The following is a 24,874-nucleotide window of genomic DNA, read 5'->3' as shown; positions in this document are numbered from 1 at the left end:
GATTTGACTTGTGAACTAGAAAGTGGTTTGTCCAGAAAGTCTTTGTGTTGATATGACGCTCAGCCAATGTGAATGGGAATGAATGACAACAGTTATAATGGATGATGTATTCACAATCTCGCCAGAGACAGTTGAATTTTGTAGTACACGAAGTATATTACTTTATAGAGATGTCTAAAATATAATACAATGAAAGTTTATTAGGAATTGAACTTATTAGGTTTGTTTCAGCTTCGCGAGACATTTTGCGAGACAAAGGTGTGTCCAAACTTTTGACTGGTACTGTATATATATATATATATATATATATATATATATATATATATATATATAACACAAACTTTTGACTGGTACTATATATATATATATATATATATATATATATATATATATATATATATATATATATATATACACAGGAGTCAATGCAACGGTACTGTGTGTGTGTATATATATATATATATATATATATATATATATATATTATACAGTACCAGTCAAAAGTTTGGACACAACAACTTCTCATTCAATGTTCTTTCTTTTTTCTTTATTTTTTTATTTTTTTTTTTTCTACATTGTAGATTAATATTGAAGACATCCAAACTATGAAGGAACACATATGGAATTATGTGGTAAACAAACAACTGCTCAACAAACCAGAATATGTTTTATATTTTAGATTCTTCAAAGTAGTTGAATGAGAAGGTGTGTCCAAACTTTTGACTGGTACTATATATATATATATATATATATAAAATATATATATAAAAATATAAATATGAATACATAAATAATTCTGACCAGATGTGCTGCAGAATAACCATGAAAACGTCCACTAAACGCAGGAACTGGATCTGCCCCTGCTTTACAGGGATTACGGTAACCAGCGTCATTGCTACCGGAAAAGCCATTGTGTTGACCCTTTTGTTTGCTTACCCAACGACTGTGCTGAGCTGTGTTTTCCCCCCACATCACATTTCTCTGCGGCAGCACAGTGAAACATGTCCGCAGACATGCCGCCGGGCAGCATGAACCTGGAGTCCCAGCTCCTGTCCGTCATGGACGTGCTGGTGAAGGCGGCGGTGGTGGAGATCAGTCAGCTGTTCTCGGAGGGCTCGTCGTCTCTCCGCCTGCATCTCACCCAGAGCCTGAAGGAAAACGAAGCCCTGAGGATGAGGATGAAGGTGATGAGGAGCGAGCTGTTCTCCCTCAGGCTGCAGACCAGGAACAACCGGCCGGTCAGCCGCTTCTCCCCGATCAGAGGGAGCATCCCCAAACCACGGGCCAAAACACAAGGTACCGAGCGCCTCTGGGAGAGGAGCTCACCCTCAAGTTACAAGTGTTGCTCCTCCTATTGCATTCACATTTTTAACCAAATTGTTTTTATTTTGAATAAAACTGGCTGTAACAGTTGCATTAAAGGGTCTCTTACTAAAAGAAAATGTCAATAAATGGTACATAAACTTCATCACGTGACTCAGACATCAACATGGTTGTTTGCCCTCTTATCCTGTAGGTGGTCTGTCTGATTCACTCTGAATAACACGTTTGACGATAGTTCAGTTTAAGGTCATTATTAGGGCTGATTACAGATATCAAATGTTGATAGTCAGAATGCTGTATTATTATTTATTTGGTTTGATAGAGCGTTACTGATTAAGACTAGATTACCTTTCTTTAGAAGACATCACTGACTCAGACACCACTTCGAATAAATATTTATGAATTAATTAATAAATGTACCTTTTAAATTAATATATTACAAGTTAAAATACTAGATAAATGATTGAAACCCAATTAGCAAGTTTTACAAGGTACAGTACCAGTCTAAAGTTTGGACACACCTTCTCATTCAACTAGTTTGAAGAATCTAAAATATAAAACATATTCTGGTTTGTTGAGCATTTGTTTGTTTACCACATAATTCCATATGTGTTCCTTCATAGTTTGGATGTCTTCAATATTAATCTACAATGTAGAAAAAAATAAAAATAAAGAAAAACCATTGAAAGAGAAGGTGTGTCCAAACTTTTGACTGGTACTGTAAGTTATTACTGGTCTGATATATATATATAAAAATATGTTGTTGGTGAAAGGAGTTTTAAAAGAGTTTTTAAGGGAGTTTTTTTTTAAAGTATGTTAATCTGGTTATTATGACTATGAATATGTCATCTTGGACTCTAGGAAACTGTGATGGACATATTTCACTATTTTTAATAAGCATGTTTCTTATTCATCAAATTTTGGAAACTTTACATTTATTGCTTTTTCATGTGCTATATTTAATGTAAAACATTTGAATGGTAATTTATTGGAGATGGCATTAAATCATCGATATCTCAAATAATATACATATAATACTCGGTACACAGATGCTTGGTGGAGAAGTGCTCTTGTCAATAGCTTCACCAAATAATAATAATAATAATAATAATCTTTATCCCTCTAGTTGTCATTAAGCCACCATTAACTCCAAAGACTGTTGTGGAAGCGGCTTCTATCTCTCTACAATCAGAGAACAAGACTTCCTCCTCTGAAACTGAAGTGGAGGTAAAATACAGTACTTTCAGTCAATAAAAGTTGTGTTAAATTCTTTATAATTGTTTTGCTTGTGCATAAATATACTTATTTGTTAGTGTGCAGATTTGGAGAGCCCAGATATCATCCTGATCAAAGATGAAGACGACGTGGGAGGATGTGGGCCAGTTGTAGGTGAGTGGTCAACAGATGCAAGAGTATGACTCAGGCAGAATCTACACTGACAATACGAAGTTAGTACTGTTAATTGTAGAAATTCATTGTTAGTTTAGCATTTTCAGGAGGTTTGTTGACAAATAATGTTGATTTCAATATGTGAAATAAAGATCACATTGAGTTATTTAAAAGGCCAATGGCAGCAGGGACGATTGAGTTCGCAAGTATTTACTGGTTAAAGCAACTTAAACTCCTTAATGAGGGAATTTATAGACTAAATTGTCAGATTGGGGTCAATGAATAGGCTTTCAGGGTGATTTATTTCAACACAGTGTGCATTAAAACACAAACAATGATTCAGCCATGACACGTCACTGTTAACGGTACAGCACTTGTTGATTCACTTCTTGAGGAAGCGGATTTTGGGTAGGCGTCAAATGAGTCAGTATTTTCAGTCAGTACTACAACGTTAACTTTGCTAAAGCTACTTAAAGCTTCTTGATACAAATGATGTCCTTGTATATAAGTCACAGTCTTAAAGTGTAATACACAAACTCTGATTAAAATAGTTATTTTGTGGCTTGCCTTCTTAGGTCAGGACGACTTTGGAAACCACAGTACGCAGGGTTGTGTTTCTACAGGGACTCAGAATGAGTCCTGCCTGACAGGTGATAACAAGGAGCTGAGAATCGTGAGTGTTCACGGACGAGGGGAAGGGCCGCTACAGGAGGAGAGCGACTCCCTCTTCACTGCCTCTGAACTCCAGGCTTTTACCTCTCTGTCTCCTGACCACAACGTCCCCCACGACGGCCTCCTGAACTTCACAAGCGGTGCTAATGACAGAGCCCCACCGAGAGGGATGCCGAATAACAGAAACAGCCAACTGGAGCGAAATCAGTCCACCCAAATGGCTTCAACAACATTGAATCCTGCAATTAAAACACAAATAGTAGGAGCTGATGGTCAGGTGGGACACCCGAGTCATGTCAACCAGTTTGCCCAGCAGCAGAACATCTTCCCTCATAGTGGCAACAAATCTCTGGACTGCGGCTTCTGCGGCGAGCGCTTCCTCAGCCGTGAAGACCTGATTGTGCACAGGGTAAGTCACACCGGGGAGCCGCCCGTCCTTTGCAACTTTTGCGGCAAGTCGTTCGTGAACAAGACCACGCTGAGCATCCACATGCGCATTCACACTGGGGAGAAGCCCTACGCGTGTACGCAATGTGGGAAACGCTTCACGCAGAACGGCAGCCTGAAGATCCACCTGCGGACTCACTCTGGAGAGAAGCCATACACCTGCAATCAGTGCACCGCCAGCTTCAACAACCCCAGCAACCTGCGCAGGCACATGATCACACACAACACCAATGGAGTGTTCTGACCGTGAATGAAGCAAACATATGAAAAACTAACACGGAGTTTTACATTTTTTTAGCATGTTAATTTTACTGACTCTTGTGTGCCACAGTGTGTATTTGGATAATATGTATTTCCTGTGTGTTTGTGTAGTTGTCAGGTACCTGTCATGGGTCAAATGTGCTTGATGAACTACAAGTACACCAGATGTATATCTTGACCACTTCTCAATAATATCAGTGGAGTCTTGCGTTTCAACATGAGGGCACAAACATGCCTGATCTCTGTTCAATATGAAGAGGCTTTTTAATAATTAACTTTCAAAACTAAAATGCCTTCATCTTTTTTAAAGTATCTTTAAAGCAGATAAAATGTATGCCTTATATATTATTCAAGGAAAATAAACAGGAAATTCATTTAATTTGAATTAGATAAATGCTCAAAACATTGACATGCCCACATTGGCCTGATGCAGATATTATATATATATATATATAGCTCACATTTTGTAACTAGTCTGGCAAAATCCAGTAATGATTTGGTTCATAAATTTCTACTGATATATATTGTCAAAGCGCCCAACCTTTGGTACACAAAAAAAAGATACAAGTATGCTAAGGTTAAGTGATTTATACTGTTTTTTAAAGTTTGAAAGACACAGTTGACAAGAAAAATCCCAGATACACTGTCTACATTTCTGAATTTGTTTTATCAATCTGAACATTGTAATTTATTAGGTATTCAGCGTTTACTGAATAGTAAGCTGCCTTTTAAGGGGAGAACCATTTACCTGTTTCATTTCATTTATTTGTGTAAGTGTGTGTTTCATTTAAAAAGCAAACTACCTCCACTGTTGTCTCTGTTGCAGCTCTCTTATACTATTTTTGTACTTCTCATATAGTTTCAGACTGATTGCAATAATCAATTTAGTGTGGATTTTGTTTGTGGATTTGTAATCTGGATATGCAATTAATAATAAATACAGATTTTTTTTTTAACAGCTTTCAATGTCTGACAAGTCACTTGTAATTTTTTCACCTCTAGGGTGCAGCATCGTTTCTGTTCCCAGTGATTATTGTGACTCATGTTCCCTCGTACTGTGGCGCTGGGGGGGGGCTTACAAGGAAACTGGGGGAAATTCCTTGCATTGTCCCTCTTTCCACCCTGTTTTGTTTATCGGGAACTTTCTTGTTTGGCTTTCGTTTCACCTAAAGATCTAAAAGAAAATGGAATTGAATCAAACACATATTACTAAAAGTGCAATTATCAAGGGAAAAACATTAAGTTGACTCTTAAGTTGGAGTTTCAGTCCTGCAGAGATCCCCAAATAGTTTACCAGTCAAGCACGATTCTTTTAAATCCATTGATTGCAGAGGTAGTTCACCTTCAGTCTTTTTTACTCATCATGCACATGCAAAGGATGTGATGGTCCCTGGTAGTGGGTTAATGTGACAATTGTTTTATCATGTTGGTGCGGAATGCTGTTATACTTCCCCAAGAAACACAGCTTCCTCTCAGGCCATTGTTCTTGGGCAATCAATGAAATGACATCAGTGTGTGTATATTTGAGGGAGAGGGAGGAGAGAGGAGGCAGTGGGAGGCAGCCTATTTATGATCCTACTGCAGCAGACTTTACATCCCTCTTCTCCTCTTTTAAAATCGCAGGTTTGCTCTTGTCAGTCAGTGTTTTACTTTTCAGCTACTGCATGCCTCTCTAGAAACTTGTAACAAACACCTGTGTGGGGAAAGGAATTCTTTGTGCGCCGTCTTTACGGTAATGCCCTCGGTTGATCCCGCCCTCTCTCTGGTAGAAAAACTCGGTGATGTCGCTCCGTCTTTAACGAGCTTGACCCAGAACCCAGGGAAGGAGGGGAAAAGAGGGGAGAAAACCCACCGAATAAACGGAATAGTCTGGAAGGGGCTGAGACAGGCTTTCAACTAGCACGGTAAGTGGCTTCATAAAGGAGGGTTGATAGAGTGGGGGGTTGAGGTTTTGATACTGGGTGCACTGCAGCGTTGGCAAGGAGTGGTCACATCACCGACACACCAGCAACACGACTCCGCCAGGCTAACGGTAGCTCACACTGCCAACGTTTAAAAAAAAAAAAAAAAGTTCGAACCGCCACCAACGACTCCGTCGCCCATAGTGACGCTCCGTTCCAAAAGAGCACGTGGCACCAACGGCTAACCCCCCAGAACAGTAACGTCTGGAATCAGAACGCCGCGTAGCCCAACACGCGCTAACTTGCTGCTAATCGGGGTGGTTCGCTATGCTAACTGTTAGCCTTGGCTAGCTGGCCACCGCTCTGTGTGGGTTATTGTGATGCTAACGTAGCAAGACAGCCGAACCAGGTCACGATGGGCTGATTTGATCCCACACAGTGTCATGTATCTGGGCAGTGAGGGTTGGCACAAGCACGCAGTTCCTCCACACACTGCTCTTTGTCACTGCCTGTTGTGTGTTAGCTAGCTAGCTAGCTGCCCTAGATAGCTATGCTAGGTTAGCAAAACCAACCCACCACAGTCTGCAGAGACACATTAAAACGTTGAGCCTGGTTTCTGTGTGTATTTGAGTCTGGCTCAAAGGGGGGGTGGTGTTACTCCAGTTGTAGTCTGTCACATTGTGAGTGTGTCTGTGAACCTGTTGGGTGGGTCCTGTGTGAACTTGTTGTCTGGGTGGGGATCACTTAACTGTCAGCTTGTGTGTGTGAACAAACAAACCAGCACCAGCTCTCCCCATGTGAACACTGGCTCCATGCAGGCCTGTACACAGTCCATGTGAGGGGCCTCCCTGTGGGCTTGAGGACTGTCCTGGATTATGTGTATACTGTGTGTGTGTGTGTGTGTGTGTGTGTGTGTGTGTGTGTGGAGAGGTCACAGGTGTAGTTTAATGTGCCTCCACTAATAACACCACCTGTGACTGTGAACACCCATGAATTAGCCTTTTCTTACTACTTTTTTAAGTCACTGTTTGATTGTTGATGTATGCTCCCAACCAACGCCAACCACAATTATGTCTGCTCTCTTGAGGTGTGCAGGTTAATCCTCAAAGGGCCGTGTGTGTGTGCGTGTACACACACACACACACACACACACACACACACGCACACACACACACACACACGTATGTGCGTGCACCTTAACATCATGTCTGTATGTGTTGGGAGGTAAGTGGATTAGTGGACTAAAGCTTCAATCCCATTAGAAGCCACACTTGGTTTAAACCAGTGCCTGGGACATCACGCTGATTTCGAAGCTAACTGCAGTGTCCGTTACTCCCGAGATGCACGAACAGATGTGCTTTTTGACGGTGAATGTGTTGTTTCAGTGTCAGTTTTTGCCGCTGCCGGCAGGTGTAGGCGCTTATTTCATTAGCCAGTGTTTCATTAAGTCGACAAAGGCTGCACTGTTGGGTTACATGTGTGCATATGATCACAGATGTCTTCTGACAGGGTTGAGTGAGTCATGCTGACTGATGGCTGCAGAATCAGATGGAGATATGTGACTTGTGGTGTGTCAGGGCTCGATCAGATGTTTGAGGGCTGTGTGTATCTTGTTGACCTTCAGGCACTGTGGTATTAGTCGTAGATAGTTGGGGACAGCAGAATGTAAGTCTTTCTTTGTGCATTCTTGTATCTTCACCCTTTTTTAAAAAGATTTTAAAAAAACATTTTGCTTTGCGGCTGATAGTAACTTTAACGTGCCTTAATGTACATGTTTTGTGAATGAAGGCTCATGTTCAGAATGTACGACCAAAATGGTTCTTCCCATTCAGTTTCTTAGCGATCTGGTTTTTCGCTGCTTGAAGTTTGCTGCTTTTCTTGGAGTGGTCTACCCGGACAAAATTTGTCATTTGAGAGAAAAAAAAACTAGGTCAGAAACTAAAGAGACTTTTCATTATCAATTACTGTGCAGATCCTATTCCTGATTGAATATCAGAATATGGAAAAAATGCAATGTGATGTCTTTTTTTTCTTTTTCTTAGATTAATAGTCAAAAAACAAAAGATGATGAATTAACTATGGTAGAGGAGTTAAAAAAACAATATTCACATTTGAGACATTGAAACCAGTTAATATTCCCTATATGTGCTTGGATAAATGAGTTGTATCATTAATCCTTTGTCAAAATAGATTTGACCCGTCGATCAACTAATTGTTTAGTTTCCTTTTTAAAAAGAGTATTAGGTTTCAGCGGTTAAACTATGGGAACAAATCAACATTTTAATAACTTACTAAAAGAAAGATATTCATGCGCTGATTTAGCCACACGGGTTCTCAAAAAGATTCTGAAAAGTCATGAAAGCAGAACAGAAAGCTGTAGGTGGAGAACAATATTAGCAAAATGGGAAGTGGTTTGTGGGCGTGTGATCAGCATATTGACCATGGGGGATTTTCACCTCAAAGACTTCCTCCAGCAATCAGTAGGTGGTTTATTAGAGTTTATATCCTATAGGTTCTCGTGGTTTTGTTGAGGACAAATGTTTTTTGGTGAGCTTAAGTAACCGCTGCGTCCCTTTACTCGTCTCTGATGTCCAATCCATAACATCCTGTTTTCTCAGGAAGTGGGTTTGAGGGGAAAGGGGAGGGGAGGGGAGCGGCAATGGGACAGAAATGATTGTTTTCATTGTTCAACGAAACTCACCGGTGACTTTCAAGGCCAAAACTAACAGCTGTGAAAGGGGAATAGGGGTGGAGAACAGAAGTCAGGAGGGGGTTAAAGAGCGACGTTAACTCGACCCCCTCCAGACACACACAAACACAGATGCACGCACACTCAAATAGGTCCAATAATACTCTCCTGGCCCTCCAAGTGTTTTCACACTTGCAGTCATGCTCTCAGTTTCACAAACTACTTATTGTTCCACCAACCTCCCAGACTGGCAGCTGCAAATTCCCTCCTTTTGACTGCTGTTAACTCACACACTTGGAATCACATTCGCAAGTACACTTGCCAAGAAATATCAATCACAGTTTATAATTTATCTGGCATGAGTGACAGTTGTGCTCATTAGTGAAATACGATAGCGGTTCACCGTGGTAATGATGATTTATTTGCTTCATCTGAGATAAGATGAGGAGCGAGGCAGTGTTTACATATGGATTTAAATTATGGAAAGATGCCAGATGGGAAGACATGGAAATAAATAGTCAGTCTTTCTCTGGTTTGGGTACTTGCCACCAGTGAACTGCTTCAAAATGATGCAACAGTATTGTAAACACAAATCTGTAAAGGATTATTAGCCAGTGTCCTGTCATGGTTGTTTTATAGTAGATGAGTGGGTGGGCTGCTTTGCTGAATTGGCAGGAGACAATGCTAGGAATGCAAGATTAGCTTTTCTCTTTTATTCAGCTCTCCTTTCCTTATCTCTACCCCCTCGTTCACTCCAGATTACACTCTCCTTGTGGGTTGTTTTTTTCTCTGCCTGTCTTTCGCCTCGCTTTATTTGTTGGTAGCTCCTACTCTGTTCATCTCTGTCTGTCTTGTGGATAATATCAGCCCTGTCCCGACTATGACCATATATAGGCATGTGTGGTACAGGACAGCAGTGTGTGATTTGCTCAGGTGGGAGGTTATAGCACCGGGGCTCCACAGCCACTATGCAAAGGATAGTGTGTGAGTGTATGTGTGTGTGTGTGTGTATATGTGACATCATTTCATCCCGTCAGTCAGCTGTAATTGCGCATGCAAATCCTGGTTTTGGTTCTGAGTTATTCCTTTGTCTTGTGAAATAAACTTCAGCCACTCCTTGTTTTCTCATCAGGCCATCCCACTTTCCTCCCTTTTTTCCCACACTGGGCACACCCCGAGCTGGGTTTCTTTTTATGCCACAGGTCGTGTGTGACTGTGTGTGACTGTGTGTGTGTGTGTGTGTGTGTGTGTGTGTGAGACTATGTGTTAGTCATTCCTTTAACAGATGTACAGGAACAGATTCAGACTCTCCGGGCTTCATTTTACCAGTTAAAGGTTGTCGTAATAGTCTGTTGATCAGACGGTGATTTCACCATGTCTGTCTTTTATTTCCCTTTCTTTTTTTTTGTTTGCCCAATCTAATTCAGGTGAAACTGTGAGTCAGTTATCGCCATCTCTCTGCTTGAACTCATTTCACCTGCTTGAATGTCGAAGCTCTACCTTGTCGTTCACACAAACACCTGCTGCCTGAAATGTGAGTGCATGTCCCTGTTTGTTGCCCAAGTCTCTGTGGAATTGCCCTCATGATTGTCAGAAGAGTGTGTCTGTGCATGTTGGCAGGACAAACGGGAGGCTTGAGAAACTGAAATTTGGTCGCCCCTCCTCTACCTTGTCCAACCGGTCCTGCAGGTGTGTGTGGGTGGTAATGCCTGTGTTTATTCACCTTTTCAAACCAGGGCTGATGGGGAGCCGGGTTGCTGCAGTACAGGGTGTAGCAAAAGATAAGAGGATCTGAGTCTACACTTGTTTGGCTCTGCTATAACAATGTCTTTCTCTCAGAGCACAGCCAAGATAACAAAGACGGAGGGGGAGGGATAAAAGGCCGTTTGGTTGAGAGAACAAGAGCAGCGGACTGACAGAGTTGAGCCAGAAGTAGATGAAAACTGATAAAGGAGGAAAGGCTAGAAGACAAACGTAGAAGGCAAGGTTAAGAAAATAATGAGTTTATAGCAGAACATAAAGGTTCTTGAAGAATGTTACTATCTCTTAAACCCCCTTTCTCTTTATGCTGACGGTCGATGTTCTTTGGCCCAGAAAGAGCTGCAGGTTGGTCAACTTCCCAGCTCTTGCAGCCGTATGCAGGCCAAACGTTGAGTAAATACAGGGTGTGTCTAAAGGCTGAAGCTACTGTATGTCTCTGTCTCTTGCTGTGTTTTTCTTTCTGCTCACAAAGCAAACACAATCCCATTGACACACTTGTAAGGTATTCTCACCATGTTGCTGTTTCTCAAACTGAGGTGCCTGCGTTCTTCACCAAAACATTTCTCCCTCTGTCTCCTTATTATTCTCCTCCCTCCCTCTCCCTCTTTCTCTCTCTCTGCAGTCCATTCCTCCCTGTTTCTGGGCTTGGTGGTTCGGTGACCTTCTTCCCATGAGCAACTAGAGCTCAACCTCTGACCTTGGCGTGATCTTTCACCTCTACTACCAAACAACGCCCACAGGGGAAGGTGGGTATTTTTGTGTGTGTGTGCTTAAATTGTAAAGACAAGTATGCAGCTACCTTTTATTGTGTGTGTTGGTCTATAAAGGATGCTCCCCTTCATGTGTGACAGTCCTCCTCCTCTTTGTTTGTTTTGTGTACACTGTAGATCTGTGTATCGGCATAAATTGGTGCTTTTAATATTCAGTTCATGATGTTTAAGTATGGAAAATCCACCTACATATCCCCCATGACTTTGTACACCACATTAATTGTATGTTCATGAAATAAACATTTGTATGCCAGCGAGGCACCCCATATTCTCCTGAAGATGGAAACATTGCAGTTTTTCCTTTTTTAAAGGAAGTATTCTTGTTGTGCTTTGGCAATACACCAATGCTGCTTTGGTTTGCCAGGTCTACACTGCAGAGGATTTATACCCAAAATCTCTTTGTCTGCCGTCTGTATTTAAGACAGTATTTTATGTTGTGGAGTCTAAGAAGCTGAAAAGCCCTGAAGACTCCTCCATGCATGCCTTAAGTGGCAATAACTTTTATTGATCTGCATGCAGGGGATGGTGATATTGACCAATGTAAATGTTACAATAGCTATCTCCGTATTATCATGATCAATATGTTGCAATATTAATGATTAATGCAATAACCAGGGTTTTAAAGACTCCTCCCCCTCCATCATCACTACCTCTTCCTGCAGAGTTTGCCTCTTATTGTGTCTACTGTCAGCCACGAAAATGACAGTTCAAAGGAAGTGTTGTGCAATCCGCACAGTGCCGATTCCAAGGAGGCATCTCCACGTTAGTCACCAAACAAAGCAGATATGATGAAATAACTATTCTCACTGCATCCAATGGCTTTTTGCTACACTTTGTACGGAGAGAGGTGTACGTGTCTGTCTTAGGCATGCTCGCCCTATGCTGTAGCGAGTACGAGGCTGTCTGGATGTGTGTAACGCCTCTCTCCCTCTGGGGCCCGTGTAGTGTGTATGGAGCAGTGTGAGAGCGCAGCAGCTCTGCTGGAGTCGGTCAGGGAGCAGGAGGTGCAGTTTGAACAGCTGACCAGGGCGCTGGAGGAGGAGAGGAGGAGAGTTGGCCTCCCCGCCACCAGCCCCTCGGCCCTGGGTCACCCCCTCCCCCACACACAGGTAACACTCCCCATAAACATCCCGATCCAGAGTCTCTCGTAAGCGTTAAGCACCCGCCATCATTCGCTTAACATCCAATCCATGGATCAGCATTTTTCTTCCATCCAACCCTGAAAGATTCCTCCCTTCATCCATCGTTCATCCCTTCTCTGCCTCCGCCTGCTTCCTCTCCAACCGCACTCGGCGAGTCCGTATATGTTTGTATGAGTCATCATTTAAACGTCTTTCTTTATTGTCGCTGAAGTCCATCTGTCTTTCAGCCATCATTCGCCACCAAAATTCTTTCCTGCACGTAGTTCCACTACTCTTAACATGCCTGAGGTGGTCTTCATCACACATTTTCTGCATGCCTTCACGGTCACTCACCGGATGCACTCTTGACACAGACGTATACACCTTTCGTTGGCCCCATGCTGTGGAATCTCAGTTATTTTCCTCTCTGTTCCAGCATGCTGTGACTTGTGTTATCAAGGGCACTCATCTGTTGTGCATGTGTCGCATAGTCCTTCATCCAGCATGGTTCCTCATTTATTTATAAATAAATTTGTCTTATTTTCATTTAAATCCCTTATCAAGCACTTTCATATTTTTGTGTCGAACATCCATGATATTGCAAGCTCTTTGATGAAATGTGTAATAAAATCAGTGCTATGTTTCTGCTGCATTTTATCAGCCTTATAGCCCATTTTCCTTGATCTGCAAGGTATTTTTTTGAAAACAGACATTTCAAAGTTTCTCAATTGAGTTTACTAGATCACTTTATAGATCTGTTATAGATCTGTTTTTGTAGTTGATCAACTTTCCTTTCTTGAGTTTAAAGGCTCTCACTCAGCTTTTTTGGTTAGAGCCGAGTTATTTGATTGGACGAGGTTTTATTGTTGCCTCCTTGTCCCATTCTGTTGTTTCTACCAAAAAAGGTGCCTACAAGCTTAAGAGAGCAATTAAAACAAACCAAGTATCAGTTTTCTATTGATGGGTTGACATTAAAGCACATTTCCAGCCCTTTGCATTGTGCACATACTGAGTAGAATAGTGTGAAGTCTGTTTATAGATATTTTCCTCCATTAAGGGCTGGCTGACATAGATAAGGTTTTATGTTTTGTCTCTTTGAATCCTTGGAGAAGACTTATTTGATTAGTATGTGGCATGAAGGCTAAGAAATCAAGAATCTGTGTTTATGGCCTTGTGCTAACTGTGCATGTTTTTTTCCCCTAAAAGATAAGTATGCTGATGATGCATTTTCTTTTTTTTTTTTTTCAAGACCATGACAGAGTTGTTGGTAAATGAGGTGGCATTATAGGAAGGACCAGCTGTAGAGGAAGTTTGCCCTTCTCACTGTAAAAGTCCACTTCCACTTCCCATTCCTTTTCAGTAGTAGCCCTGCCTCCTGGTGGACATAATATTAAGTGCAGTGTGACATTCTACTGCAAATGAAGTGGGTGTCTGTGTTTGAAAAGGTTCAGATCGTTTTGTAATTGACATCACGGTACACAGCAAGTGCAAGTCCGATACAGCATGAAAGAAAACCCGAATGCATAAAATATTTATTTTCATTTATTTTGAACAGATGGTGTCTGTGTCAAAAGGCTATAAAAGTGAAATCGATTTCTTATACAATGAAACTGAAAATATCCTAAAAAAAGGGAAATGCAAAACAATTGTGTTTCACTTGGTTTCACCAAAGTTATATTTAAACATTAAAAGTACCAGATCATTGTGACTGAATTGCACACCACATATCCTTTTTGTTTTTGTTTCTAACTGCATGATGCGAAAAGATAAAGAGCAGAGCTCGCGCTTGTTGGCTTTGGTTATGCACTGCATGCATCAATCTACATGCAATGTTTTCTGCATGAGGCTGCCTGCACGGGACCGTGACCCCTTTTATCCATGACAGTTCAACGCAAATGCACAAATCGTTAGTTGTGTCAAAGAAATACTGTAACGGATAGTAACCCAGGCCATCAGATATGAGGAGCAGGCATTGCTGGGAAATATTTCCAAAGTATCCCAATTAAGCAGAATTCCCATGTGATTCAGCTCGGGGCTATTGCTTAAAACTGAGGCCGTTATAGTGCATGAGTGTTACTCAGGGTTAGGTAGAAAATGTCCAAGTTATACAGTGTGACAGTCATTGGTTATGTAACAGAATACAGCAGGAGGAAGTGGGGTGTGAGGATGAGTGGCTGAACTCCAAAATGTCCTCCCTCATGTCTGGCAGTGATTCACAGACCATAAACATGTAAGGACAGTTTGTCAGCAGTGAATGTGCTTCGGAAGGAGTAATCTCATCTGGGAGGTTGTTAGAAAGTAGACAGCACTGGCTACTGGGAATCATGCCTTTAACCTCACTTTTACCTGTTTAAGCCGAATTGTTTTATATTTAAAATTTGAACAATATATATTTCAAAGTTGTGTCTTTCTCTTTCCTCCCAGAACGGGCGTTTAGGGGATGCAGACATAGAACGACTGAAACTGACTGACTCATACATAAACGGCACACAGGTATGTGTGTGTGTGTGTATATATATATAGTTTATAATGTCAATGTTATTGTTTTTCTTGTATTAATAGTAGTCCGTGCCAGTGATTTGTAATCTAACTGTGTGGTGTGCCTCTTCACTCCAGTACAGAATGGTGGACCCGGCACATGGTGCTCTAGATGAGAGCTACACACCAGAGGACGACTCCCAGGAAGTGCACTCAGTCTTTTCAGACGAAGGACACACACGGCGGCCAGACAATGGCGTAAGTGAATATGAGAAATGGGCCATGATGTCATCAGACGTTTCCTGCAAAGCCCCGTGGGGAAAATAAATTTGACCATTAAAATGTTTTTTGTTGTTGCTGAATTTAGTAATCTGGAAACGTATGATCAAGGATCTTACACCACTTGGTTGTCCTTTACCATAAACATACTTTGATGTATCAACCCTCTCCCCTTTTAGATGAAGAAACCAATCTCACGCACAGTCCTGCCCTCTGACTCCATGTCCATTGACGGGGGCTTGTCGGTGTCTGGAATGGGCGGCTACAGCGCCACACTGGACCGTCCTTACAGGCAGCCTGGACCTGCAGACTACCCCACCGCCACAGTGCCCAGAAACTACCACTATGCCCCTGTAGGGGGTTATGACGACTACCGGGGAGGCCCCCCATCAGAGGCTTACACTAGCCTGAGCAGGGGCTCGCACATGGACGAGCGCTACAGGTACAAGACCTCTGCATAGAAGAGTGCTGGGACTGTTTTCTTGTGTTGTTCATACATCCTGAAATGCGTTGCCTTGAAGTCACGCTGTAACTGTAGTTTTTGGTTTCCATGAGTGGACGCAAAAGCATAATTCCTTTATCCGTTATCAACATAACGTGTGACACACAACAGACGTTTTACATGGTTAATAAAAACATGCTCTATCCAAGTTTGAACCCTTTAAACCAGATTTTAGCGGTCACAGTTAAATCTCTGATCATCGTTTTTAAAACGAGATCTGAAACTACAACCGTGGTTCATATACAACAAAAAGATAAATAACACTAAACTAAGCAGTTTATATTTGCTAAAAAAGAGTTGTTGATGTTTCAGTTCTTTAAAAGTGGTCCCCAGAACATTTACAAATAATTAAACGGACATTGTGGGAAAAAGGGTTTAACTTTAATTTCCTGTTATGGCGAAAAGTTAATGGGACAAGCTGTGTTCTCTTATCATTAAGAATTTCTCAGATTGACGAGAGCAGAATTCATGTAAAGGGTTGAAATCAGCACCTTTTTAAAAACACTAGACACATGTACTAGCATTCACACTGTATTCAAGAAGTGTCAAATCTGACTAACTAAGGTCTGTTAAGAATCAGGACTGAAGCCAAATAACACGGTTTGATGGACTTCAAATAGAAATTCATCCCACATCACTGTGTTGGTCTGAGAGGGGGGTCACTCAGGATGAGTTCTTACTTTAACAACTTCTCTCATTCCCTTCTTGCCCCAGGCCAGTTGACGGCTACCGGACCCTGGACTCTGGCTACCGCGCCCCAAGTCGTCAGCAGCTCGACCCGTATGCAGCCCAGCCCCAGGTGAGCCGGGGAATGAGGGCCTTGGGCTCAGCCATGGAGGTTCGCTACGGCCACGGCCACTACGGTCTGGAGGATGACCAGCGCAGTGTGGGATATGATGACTACGGCATGGGTCCTCCACCAATGCACCCTGGAGGCTACGGTACCATGCCCCGCTTAGGGCCTGGCCCCGGGGGTGTGGACAGACGAAGACTCAGGTGAAACACTAAAACCTAGCTGTGTTGTCATATCGCACTGGTTTTTTGTTCAATCTGACGATGTACGTGAGCAAAAAAACCCAAATGAAACAAATGTTTCTCTATTTATCTCGTGCAGGAGCTGTGAGGACACTTTGGATGGTGACATGGGAGGAGTTGACCCTTATGCCTGGGGCGTTCCCGTGACGATGGAAAGGGGGAGCATGGCTTCCCTGGACAGCACACTGAGGAAGGGTCCTCCCGGTTCATGGAGACAGCCGGAGCTTCCAGAGGTCATCGCCATGTTGAACTACCGCCTGGACCCCGTCAAGACCAACGCTGCTGCATTCCTCCAGCATCTCACATTCAAAAATGATAAGGTGAAACGCATTCAAATGTGGTATTCAAAACAGTAACGCATGTGAATCTTTGTGTTTTCCGGCTATTTTGGCAAATCCTTAATGTGAGTTTAATCATTTTGTGCATGTGTGTTTAGGTAAAGTCGGATGTGCGTCGCCTGAAGGGCATCCCGGCCCTGGTGTCGATGCTGGACCACCCCAGCAAGGACGTGCACCACTCGGCCTGTGGAGCACTGAAGAACATTTCCTATGGGCGAGACCACGACAACAAGATCGCCATCAAGAACTGCGATGGAGTGCCCGCTCTGGTCAGGTTACTGAGAAAAACCCGCGACCAGGACCTCACTGACACTATCACAGGTATCAACATCATATGATGCTTGTATTAATCATTTGAATAGTTTTTTTGTTTAAACTTTGTTATAAGTTGTAGCCCTTTTGAACAAAAAGAAGAAAAATTAGTCCAACATAATGGTGATATTTGTTTTATTTTGAGGGCCAAACTGTGTCTTTTATTGTAGTGATGGTAACGGTTTGTATTGTATCGTCCCAGGCACCTTGTGGAACCTCTCATCCCACGACTCTGTGAAGATGGAGATTGTGGACCACGCCCTGCACGCCCTTGCTGACGAGGTGGTCGTTCCTCACTCCGGCTGGGAGCAAGGGAGCAACGGAGGAGAGGAGAGCTGCAAACCACGCCATCTGGAGTGGGAGACTGCCTTGACCAACACTGCTGGCTGCCTTAGGTATGCAAAGGGGTTCAATGGATTGAAAGTCAATGAAGGAGAAAGGGAGGCTATTTTGAGAGGGAAACATGCAATTATGTGCTTAAACTTCTCCCTCTAACAAACAGGAATGTGAGTTCAGAACGCAGCGAGGCTAGGAGAAAGCTGAGAGAGTGCACGGGATTGGTGGATTCACTCATGTACATTGTCCAATCACAGATCAACCGCAAAAATGTGGATAACAAGGTACCTGTTCACTTAAGTCCGATAACAGATTTTATCTTTATGAAGCCAAAACACTTCTTATCCTCTGCCTCCATCTCTGATCATGTCGTTCTCTTGTCTTCTCTTCCTGCAGTTGGTGGAGAACTGCGTCTGCCTCCTGAGGAATCTGTCCTATCACGTTCACCGTGAAGTCCCCGGCTGTGAGCGCTTCGCTGAGACTGCGCCCGTCAACCAGGGACCTGCCCCGGCTAACAAAGGGGGCTGCTTTGGCTCTCGAAAGGGCAAAGGTCAGTGTTGGGCAGCTTACAGTTGTGTGTCCACGAGATTTGCTGTTGAACGATTGGTTGCTGCTGCTGGTGGCTTTGAGCTTGTTGGTGGCGGAAGCACCTGTCGCTGTTTTTCACACTCTACCCGTTTCCCTCCTTTTCCTCTTCTCTCTCTCATCCCTCCTTCCTCTGACCATATCCCCAATCGATCTTCCAACCCTCCTTCACTTTGTCCTTTTCTCTCTGCTGTGTTTAGATGAGTGGTTTTCAAAAGGTAAGATTGTCATCTTGGTGTCTGTGAACTTTTGAAACTATTGACCACTCTGTCATTACTCATTCTTACTAACGCAATAATACTTTGCTAGTGAAATAAAGATATTCAATATTGAATTCACATCCAGTTCATGAGCATGATGCCCCACAAACGACTGCATGTTCACAGTGTTTGTTCCACTGGTTGCATGGTTGCATTTCACCTAACAGTGTGCCGGAGTAAAGGACTGAAGATAACTGACTGCTCATCCAGCTTCACATAATCACTGTGGTTTACTTAGTTCAGTCTTTCACGTTCTCTCTTTTTTTAAATTTGATTTCTCGCTGCAGGAAAGAAGGATGGCGATGATGGAAGTGGAGATCAGGTTGACATTCCAAAGAGGACAACACCAGCCAAAGGTTTGCATGTCTCTTCTCCCTTCAAATCATTTATAATTGATCAGATGAATTTATCTTTAAGGCTGCACAAATCTCATCATGTCCTATTTAGCACTCTCTGTGCTGCTATCAAGCTAAATTTGCTACTGCTAAACATTAACATTACTTCCCCTTTAAAAAGATAAGATCTTAGCTAGGAAATGGGGAACCAGCTAAAAAATGTTAATGCTTTCACCCTGTAACACTCAAAAAATGTTCTAGGTTTCAAACTAGTGGACATGATAGTAATTAGTAGTTTTTTGTGCGTTAAAATGGTTTCTCAGAGTTAACAAAATGTATACCAATAGACAAATGCTGCCAGTCAGTCACAAAGCTAAACAGTTCAGGCTGTTAGAAGTAATAAGTAGATACAGAACAAATGTTACTGTTTTTTTAAGACCGTGAATCTAAACTTGCGCCTCTCTCTCTCTTGACCTTTAGGTTACGAGCTGTTGTTCCAACCAGAGGTGGTTCGTGTTTACACGTCGCTGCTCAGAGAGAGCAAGAACCCCTCGGTGCTTGAGGCCGCTGCCGGTGCCATCCAGAACCTGTGTGCTGGCCGATGGACTGTTAGTACAGCTTCTTAATATAATGACTCTCTGCTTTGGGGGAAAATAAGAGGGAAATTATTAGAAATGTTTTTAGGCGAAGTCTGTTTTAAACCAAATCTGAATGAGCTTTTTGGTTCTTTTAAAGTAAATGAGTCCGATTAGTCTGCTGTGATAAGGTCCATGGTACTGTCTGTCTTGTGAAGTCATTGTAAGGAAAATTATATTTATTGCTCCCTCTCTATCTGCTCGCCCTTCAGTATGGGCGGTATATCAGGGCCACTGTGCGTCTGGAGAAGGGTCTTCCTATGATGGCAGAGCTACTGGCTCATGGAAATGACCGTGTGGTTCGAGCTATGTCTGGAGCCCTGAGGAACCTCTCCATCGACAACCGTAACTGCCAGCTGCTCGGTAAGGATGTTGTTCTGTGCACTCAAATGAGATACTAAATACTCTCAAAGAATATATCTTACACTTCTCTTCTGCTTGATAATTACATTTCTTTTTTTGTTTTTGGGTGTTTGCATTTGTATATCTCCAGTCACATGTTCTTACCTCACTGCGTGTCACCTGCAGGTTTGCATGCAGTGCCTCACCTTGTGGCCAACCTGCCTGGAGGCCAGAGTCAGTCTGGGCGCATTCTATCAGAGGAGACCGTGGTGTCTGTGCTGAGCACGCTCACCGAGGTGCTAGGCAACAGCGTGGAGGCAGCAAAGACACTCCGAACCTCGCAGGGCATTGAGAGGCTGGTGCTTATCAACAAGGACGGGTAAGTGTATTCTGTAGAGTGACCTGAGAATTTAGGAAGTGAGTCAAAATTGGGCTTTCACTGTGTTTTCTGGTGCATTCATAATCTATAGCTGTGAATCAAGCTTTTTGTTATCCAACATGCAACTCTGCTTTTTATAATAGCTAAACAGAAAAAACATACTTAGACTGTATTAAAGAGACTCTTATACCTTACTGTAGTGGAGCCACCATTGCTAACAAATATATGAATATGAACAGATTCTGTCTATTTATTCAGCTATCCAACTACTGTTGAATGGGAAGAGTCATGTTGCTCAGAAACAAAGCTTTATTTTGAATAAAATAATTGGTTTATCACATATTTATGAAAAACAAACCGTTTTCTGACCCTTTTGTGAACAGGCCTGAACTAGCTGTTAAAAATAAATGGCTAAAACAATACTTTAGTAAATGTACTGACTTGTGTCTGTGTATCCTACAGCAAGCGCTCAGAGCGTGAGGTGCGGGGGGCCGGCCAGGTGCTGCAGCTCGTCTGGGCCCACAAAGAGCTGCGCAAGCCTCTCGAGAAAGACGGCTGGAAGAAAACCGACTTCATGGTCAACCTCAGCACCACCAACGGTCCGAGCACCAGAGCCAACGGCACCTACGAAGACAGCACCACGCCACTGCTGGACAGAGGTCAGTCTGCAAGAAACATCTTATGGTTGAAAACATTTTTGACAGCGTTTAAACCCTACATTTGGAAACTAAATAAATAGGAAGTTCAGAAAGTGAAGTTTAACTTGTGACTCTGTTTTGCTTCATCTCAGGGGAAAAGAGAGACATGATTCCACTAAATGACCTTGGCCCTGGTTGGTACATTTATCATTCACTGCTTTTTATCAAGACCAATTCATCAGGATCATGAGATGGAGTATTTCTTTCTTTCTTTCTCATTCTTGTTGTCTGATTTCCTCAGAGGCCTACTCTACACTGGACCAGAGGGAGAGGAGACACACTCTGGATGAAACCACAGACACTTTACCGGTATTTTAATCTTTGTCATGCACATTCACATGTCATGTTGGATTGCTCACTTAACTACACTAACCCCTAATCTCCTGCACCGATATGAGTATTTCCTGACTTAACTTTGTTCCTGACTTTCAGCTTTTTAAAGCTTCACAATTACTGACATTTTTCTTTTCTCACACTCACTTCCTCCCGCTCTTCTCTCTTTCTCTGGTTGTCTCTCAGCGAGGGGTGTATGGGGGCAGAAAGGGCTCCTTGCCCCTGTTGGACTCCTACGATGGTTAGCCCTCCCCCCTCCCCTCTACCCCCCTCTGCATGTAACAGCATGGTATGTCCAACTCACCTCTCGTCCTGCATGGACTCTATGAGCTCTGTTCCTTTGTCACTTATAAGTTCAGACTGTCAGTAAAAACCTGCTCTCTGTCTTTGAGGGTTTCCTGAAACACTGTACTAATGTTTAACTATAAGGTGCCCCGATGTGATGTGTACATGCTAGTATAGAATGCTGCAATGTGCTCCTTGTGCATTGTGGTCCATGCAGTCTGTCAGTGTGAAGAAGAACCCAAAGCTGATGGATTTAAATTCTAAATTTAAAAGTATGTTTGTGCAGTAGTGCTGTTACAATACCAGAACTTTGACTTTGATACCATGATTTCTCCAAAACAACGACGAACAATGAAAGCAATGTGGTCTCAAAAAATTGGATGTAACATGACACTTATGATCGTTTTCTGTTCCATGTAGTTGTGTGTCTTTTTACCGTGGCAACTGCCAGAGTAAACTCACTTTAGGAACGTAGTTTGTGTTGTTTGATACTATCGCCATGTTGGGAAATATTTGACTCTACTGATATTTGCACTTAAAACCAGGATCCAAGTACTTAGCTGCTGCTCTGTCTTCTGTCCACTGTTGCCAGTGGTCTAGATTTGAGTTTCAGTGCACTCCAGTGGTTCTGCAGGGTATTACAACAACATACGAGCCAGGATATATACACAGTTAATGAATTCAATATGTTCAAACGTCCGCTTTTGAGTAACTTCATATTAGTTTATAAATAAATATTGATCAAGAGGACAAACTTGTTGGATGTGTTTGGAGAAGTTAATTAATTAATTCATCCATTATTGATTACTTGATAAACAGTAACTTTGTTAACAATTTGTCTGATTTGTAAAAGACAGCAGCAGTATTTCCTCCATTACTTGCTGATGCTGGAAGGCACAATAATTCAATGTTTTGTAACATAATTGTGATTAGCTCTCTGAGCCATACTGGCTCCAAACTATGTTCAATTTAAGATTGGTGTTAAAGTATTATTGAACATCTGGTTATTGTGACTGCACTACTGTGCAGTGTTTCATACTTACCAGATAGTCTTTGTGTTGCCCACATTAGATTTTTGTTTTGTTTGTTTGTTCACATTTCGACGCGTCTTTTAATCAACGTATTTTGCTCTGATCCTCCAGAAAAACTGATAGTGTGCATCACCCAGACCGGGCCGTCCCTGCCCTACCACTGCTACTGAGGAGAGAAGACCCAGATGCACAAACTCTCTCTCCCTCCCCTCTCCTCCTCTCCTCCTCCTTTTCTCTCTCTTATCACCACTCCGATGGGATTAGAAGATGAGGGTTGGCATCCAAAGAAAGTGGCCGTGTTGCAGGCAAACCATTTCATGCAACACACACACGAACAGACACACACACACACCTACTTTTTATGAATTCATTCAATTGTAGCAGCAGAAATGTATTCCGTTTATAAATTATAATTCTCCTGTAAAGGCAATCACCTTTGTTGACAATCATTTAATTCCGGTGTTGTCATCCTGCTTGTTTTTTTTAATTCTTTCTTGCTAATTGTCAACATTTCGGTAAATTTCGTCATGCCACCCCCGCCATCCTGATGATGAATTTGTACGTAGACTTCTATGTAGGGTATATACTGTATATAAAAAGAAAAATGGGGATGACTGCATTAGTTCTGGCTCATTAATTTAAATCGTCCCATTACTGGGATCGTTGGGAGGTTTGGGCCGACAGACGTTTGCCCTTTTAGATCGAGAATGTTGTTTATAGAGGAGCTATTTTCCTGTCTAGAGTTATTTTCTCTCGGTTGGGATGAGCACAGGTGTAGACAAGAAAAGGGCATGTGTGTGTATATTGGTCATACAGTAAGTGTGTGTGGAAAATGAATATGGACCTTTTGAGTGAGTGTGTTTTTGTGTGCACGGACCAGACCCATAAGACCACGCGTTGATTATTTCATCTGTTCATGTTGTCTGTTTTCATGGTGTGCTCCTACTCCTGTGATAAAGCTTCTGTTTTTTGTTTTGTCTGGTTTTATCTACCAACTGCCTCTTTTTGTATTTCATACTTTAATTCCCATCCAAGTGAAAGAAAAACTACAATTTGAATTGCTGTGTTTTGACTTTAAACCAACGAGACCAGTACAACACTTGGCACTGAAATGTGAAGCTGGGATTATTATACACTAAACCAATAAAACATTTTAACATTCTGCTTTAGAATCCATAACGCTTATGTAAACTTTTCGCACCATAGAAACAACCTACTCAACTGTTTATTCATTAAGAAAGTAGCAAACACTTCAGGAGGCACTTTTTGGAATAATTATTTCCTCTTTAAATCGTTAAAAAAAAATCACTACTTGCTGTTTGTTTTGTTTTTTAAAATATAATCGTTGATATTGACATTCTTGATGTGTCGTTTTACAAAAGAAACTGCTAATGATGGGAGGCGTCTTCACTCAGAGGAGACTCGAGTTACAACAGACAGATTGGGGAGAGACACTGACCTTATAATTTAATTTGGGAGGTGGACAAAAAGCACATTTTTGTCCGTGATCCACTTGTTTTTATCATTTTTTTTTCGTATTTTTTTCCACTTTGTCAGGTTTGTGTGTATTTTTATTTGAGGTTTGTATGTATGGGAGAGGTGGGAGAGCGCATTATGCAATTTGTTCAACTTGTTAGTTCCAGTTTTATCCCCCAAGTTGTTTTTAGGGCAAAAGAGACCAATCATCTTTGTTTTGTTTTTTACTCTCCACACATAGTATATTTGTAATGTTGCCTATCCATGTAAAATTATGATGTACGATTCATACCTGCCTTGGCTCTGAGAAGTTGCTTTTTCAGTAACGTATGTAACTGGTAATACTGTTTTTATAAATAAAGATCTTTTCTTAGACCAGATTTGGGCGACTTGTGATTGATGTGGTGAGGAAGGACTGCTGTATCATGTAGATGAACACGTCTAATTGAAGGGAAGCCGTCCGTTATCTGTGAAGTAATTTCTGTCACCACCAGACATTTTTAAACTCACTACAAACACATTCATCTCCCAACTTAAGAATCCAAACTGTGTTGGGCTTCATGTCTGTGTTAAGCAGGTTAACTTTCATACACGAAGCACGCCTCAGCACAGTTTGAGTGTTGAGTGTTGATGTTCTCAGCTTTGCTTAGGTTTCCGGTTACACATGCTGACAGGGAATAGCTGCCGTGTGTGTGGGTGGGTGTGTGTGTGTGTGTGTGTGTGTGTGTGTGTGTGTGTGTGTGTGTGTGTGTGTGTGTGTGTGTGTGTGTGTGTGTGTGTGTGTGTGTGTGTGTGTGTGTGTGTGTGTGTGTGTGTGTGTGTGTGTGTGTGTGTGTGTGTGTGTGTGTGTGTGTGTGTGTGTGTGTGTGTGTGTGTGTGTGTGTGTGTGTGTGTGTGTGTG

At 42.1% G+C, this 24,874-nt stretch overlaps 2 protein-coding genes across 8 annotated transcripts; both read left to right on the top strand.

Annotated features, from left to right (window-relative positions):
• The first annotated feature begins 943 nt into the window (after positions 1 to 943).
• Positions 944 to 5,052, top strand: LOC129090296 (zinc finger protein 3-like). Its single transcript, XM_054597895.1, has 4 exons — positions 944 to 1,296; positions 2,450 to 2,550; positions 2,637 to 2,712; positions 3,288 to 5,052. The coding sequence occupies exons 1-4, from the start codon at positions 1,002 to 1,004 to the stop codon at positions 4,073 to 4,075; spliced, it is 1,260 nt and encodes a 419-aa protein (XP_054453870.1). The 5' UTR covers positions 944 to 1,001; the 3' UTR covers positions 4,076 to 5,052.
• A 356-nt stretch (positions 5,053 to 5,408) lies between these two features.
• LOC129089635 (catenin delta-1-like) lies at positions 5,409 to 24,353 on the top strand. 7 transcript variants are annotated; one of them, XM_054596913.1, is made up of 23 exons: positions 5,409 to 5,425; positions 5,862 to 5,996; positions 11,066 to 11,189; positions 12,159 to 12,322; positions 14,759 to 14,827; positions 14,951 to 15,070; positions 15,271 to 15,533; positions 16,308 to 16,589; positions 16,708 to 16,948; positions 17,065 to 17,287; positions 17,481 to 17,673; positions 17,781 to 17,898; positions 18,011 to 18,164; positions 18,400 to 18,417; positions 18,747 to 18,815; positions 19,275 to 19,402; positions 19,642 to 19,792; positions 19,958 to 20,150; positions 20,613 to 20,809; positions 20,941 to 20,982; positions 21,090 to 21,157; positions 21,368 to 21,470; positions 22,609 to 24,353. In XM_054596913.1, exons 4-22 carry the CDS (start codon positions 12,164 to 12,166, stop codon positions 21,425 to 21,427), a joined length of 2,748 nt encoding a protein of 915 aa, XP_054452888.1. In that variant the 5' UTR covers positions 5,409 to 5,425; positions 5,862 to 5,996; positions 11,066 to 11,189; positions 12,159 to 12,163; the 3' UTR covers positions 21,428 to 21,470; positions 22,609 to 24,353. The 7 variants fall into 7 exon arrangements, with proteins under 7 accessions (XP_054452888.1, XP_054452886.1, XP_054452889.1 ...); XM_054596912.1 differs by lacking the exon at positions 5,409 to 5,425 and adding an exon at positions 5,612 to 5,715; XM_054596911.1 differs by lacking the exon at positions 5,409 to 5,425 and having other exon boundaries at positions 5,611 to 5,996.
• The last annotated feature ends 521 nt before the right edge of the window (positions 24,354 to 24,874 follow it).

Source organism: Anoplopoma fimbria, chromosome 4 (assembly GCF_027596085.1).
Source record: "Anoplopoma fimbria isolate UVic2021 breed Golden Eagle Sablefish chromosome 4, Afim_UVic_2022, whole genome shotgun sequence".
Classification (NCBI taxonomy): domain Eukaryota; kingdom Metazoa; phylum Chordata; class Actinopteri; order Perciformes; family Anoplopomatidae; genus Anoplopoma; species Anoplopoma fimbria.
Note: the sequence above shows the minus strand (reverse complement) of the source record. Positions and strands in the feature narration are given on the sequence as shown.

Coding starts and splice junctions, on each gene's coding strand:
- LOC129090296 (XM_054597895.1), top strand. CDS start 1,002: ATGTCCGCAGACATGCCGCCGGGCAGCATGAACCTGGAGTCCCAGCTC. Junction 2,551..2,636: donor CCTCTGAAACTGAAGTGGAG/GTAAAATACAGT, acceptor CTTATTTGTTAG/TGTGCAGATTTGGAGAGCCC. Junction 2,713..3,287: donor AGGATGTGGGCCAGTTGTAG/GTGAGTGGTCAA, acceptor TTGCCTTCTTAG/GTCAGGACGACTTTGGAAAC.
- LOC129089635 (XM_054596913.1), top strand. CDS start 12,164: ATGGAGCAGTGTGAGAGCGCAGCAGCTCTGCTGGAGTCGGTCAGGGAG. Junction 14,828..14,950: donor CATACATAAACGGCACACAG/GTATGTGTGTGT, acceptor TCTTCACTCCAG/TACAGAATGGTGGACCCGGC. Junction 19,403..19,641: donor TGTGTGCTGGCCGATGGACT/GTTAGTACAGCT, acceptor CTCGCCCTTCAG/TATGGGCGGTATATCAGGGC.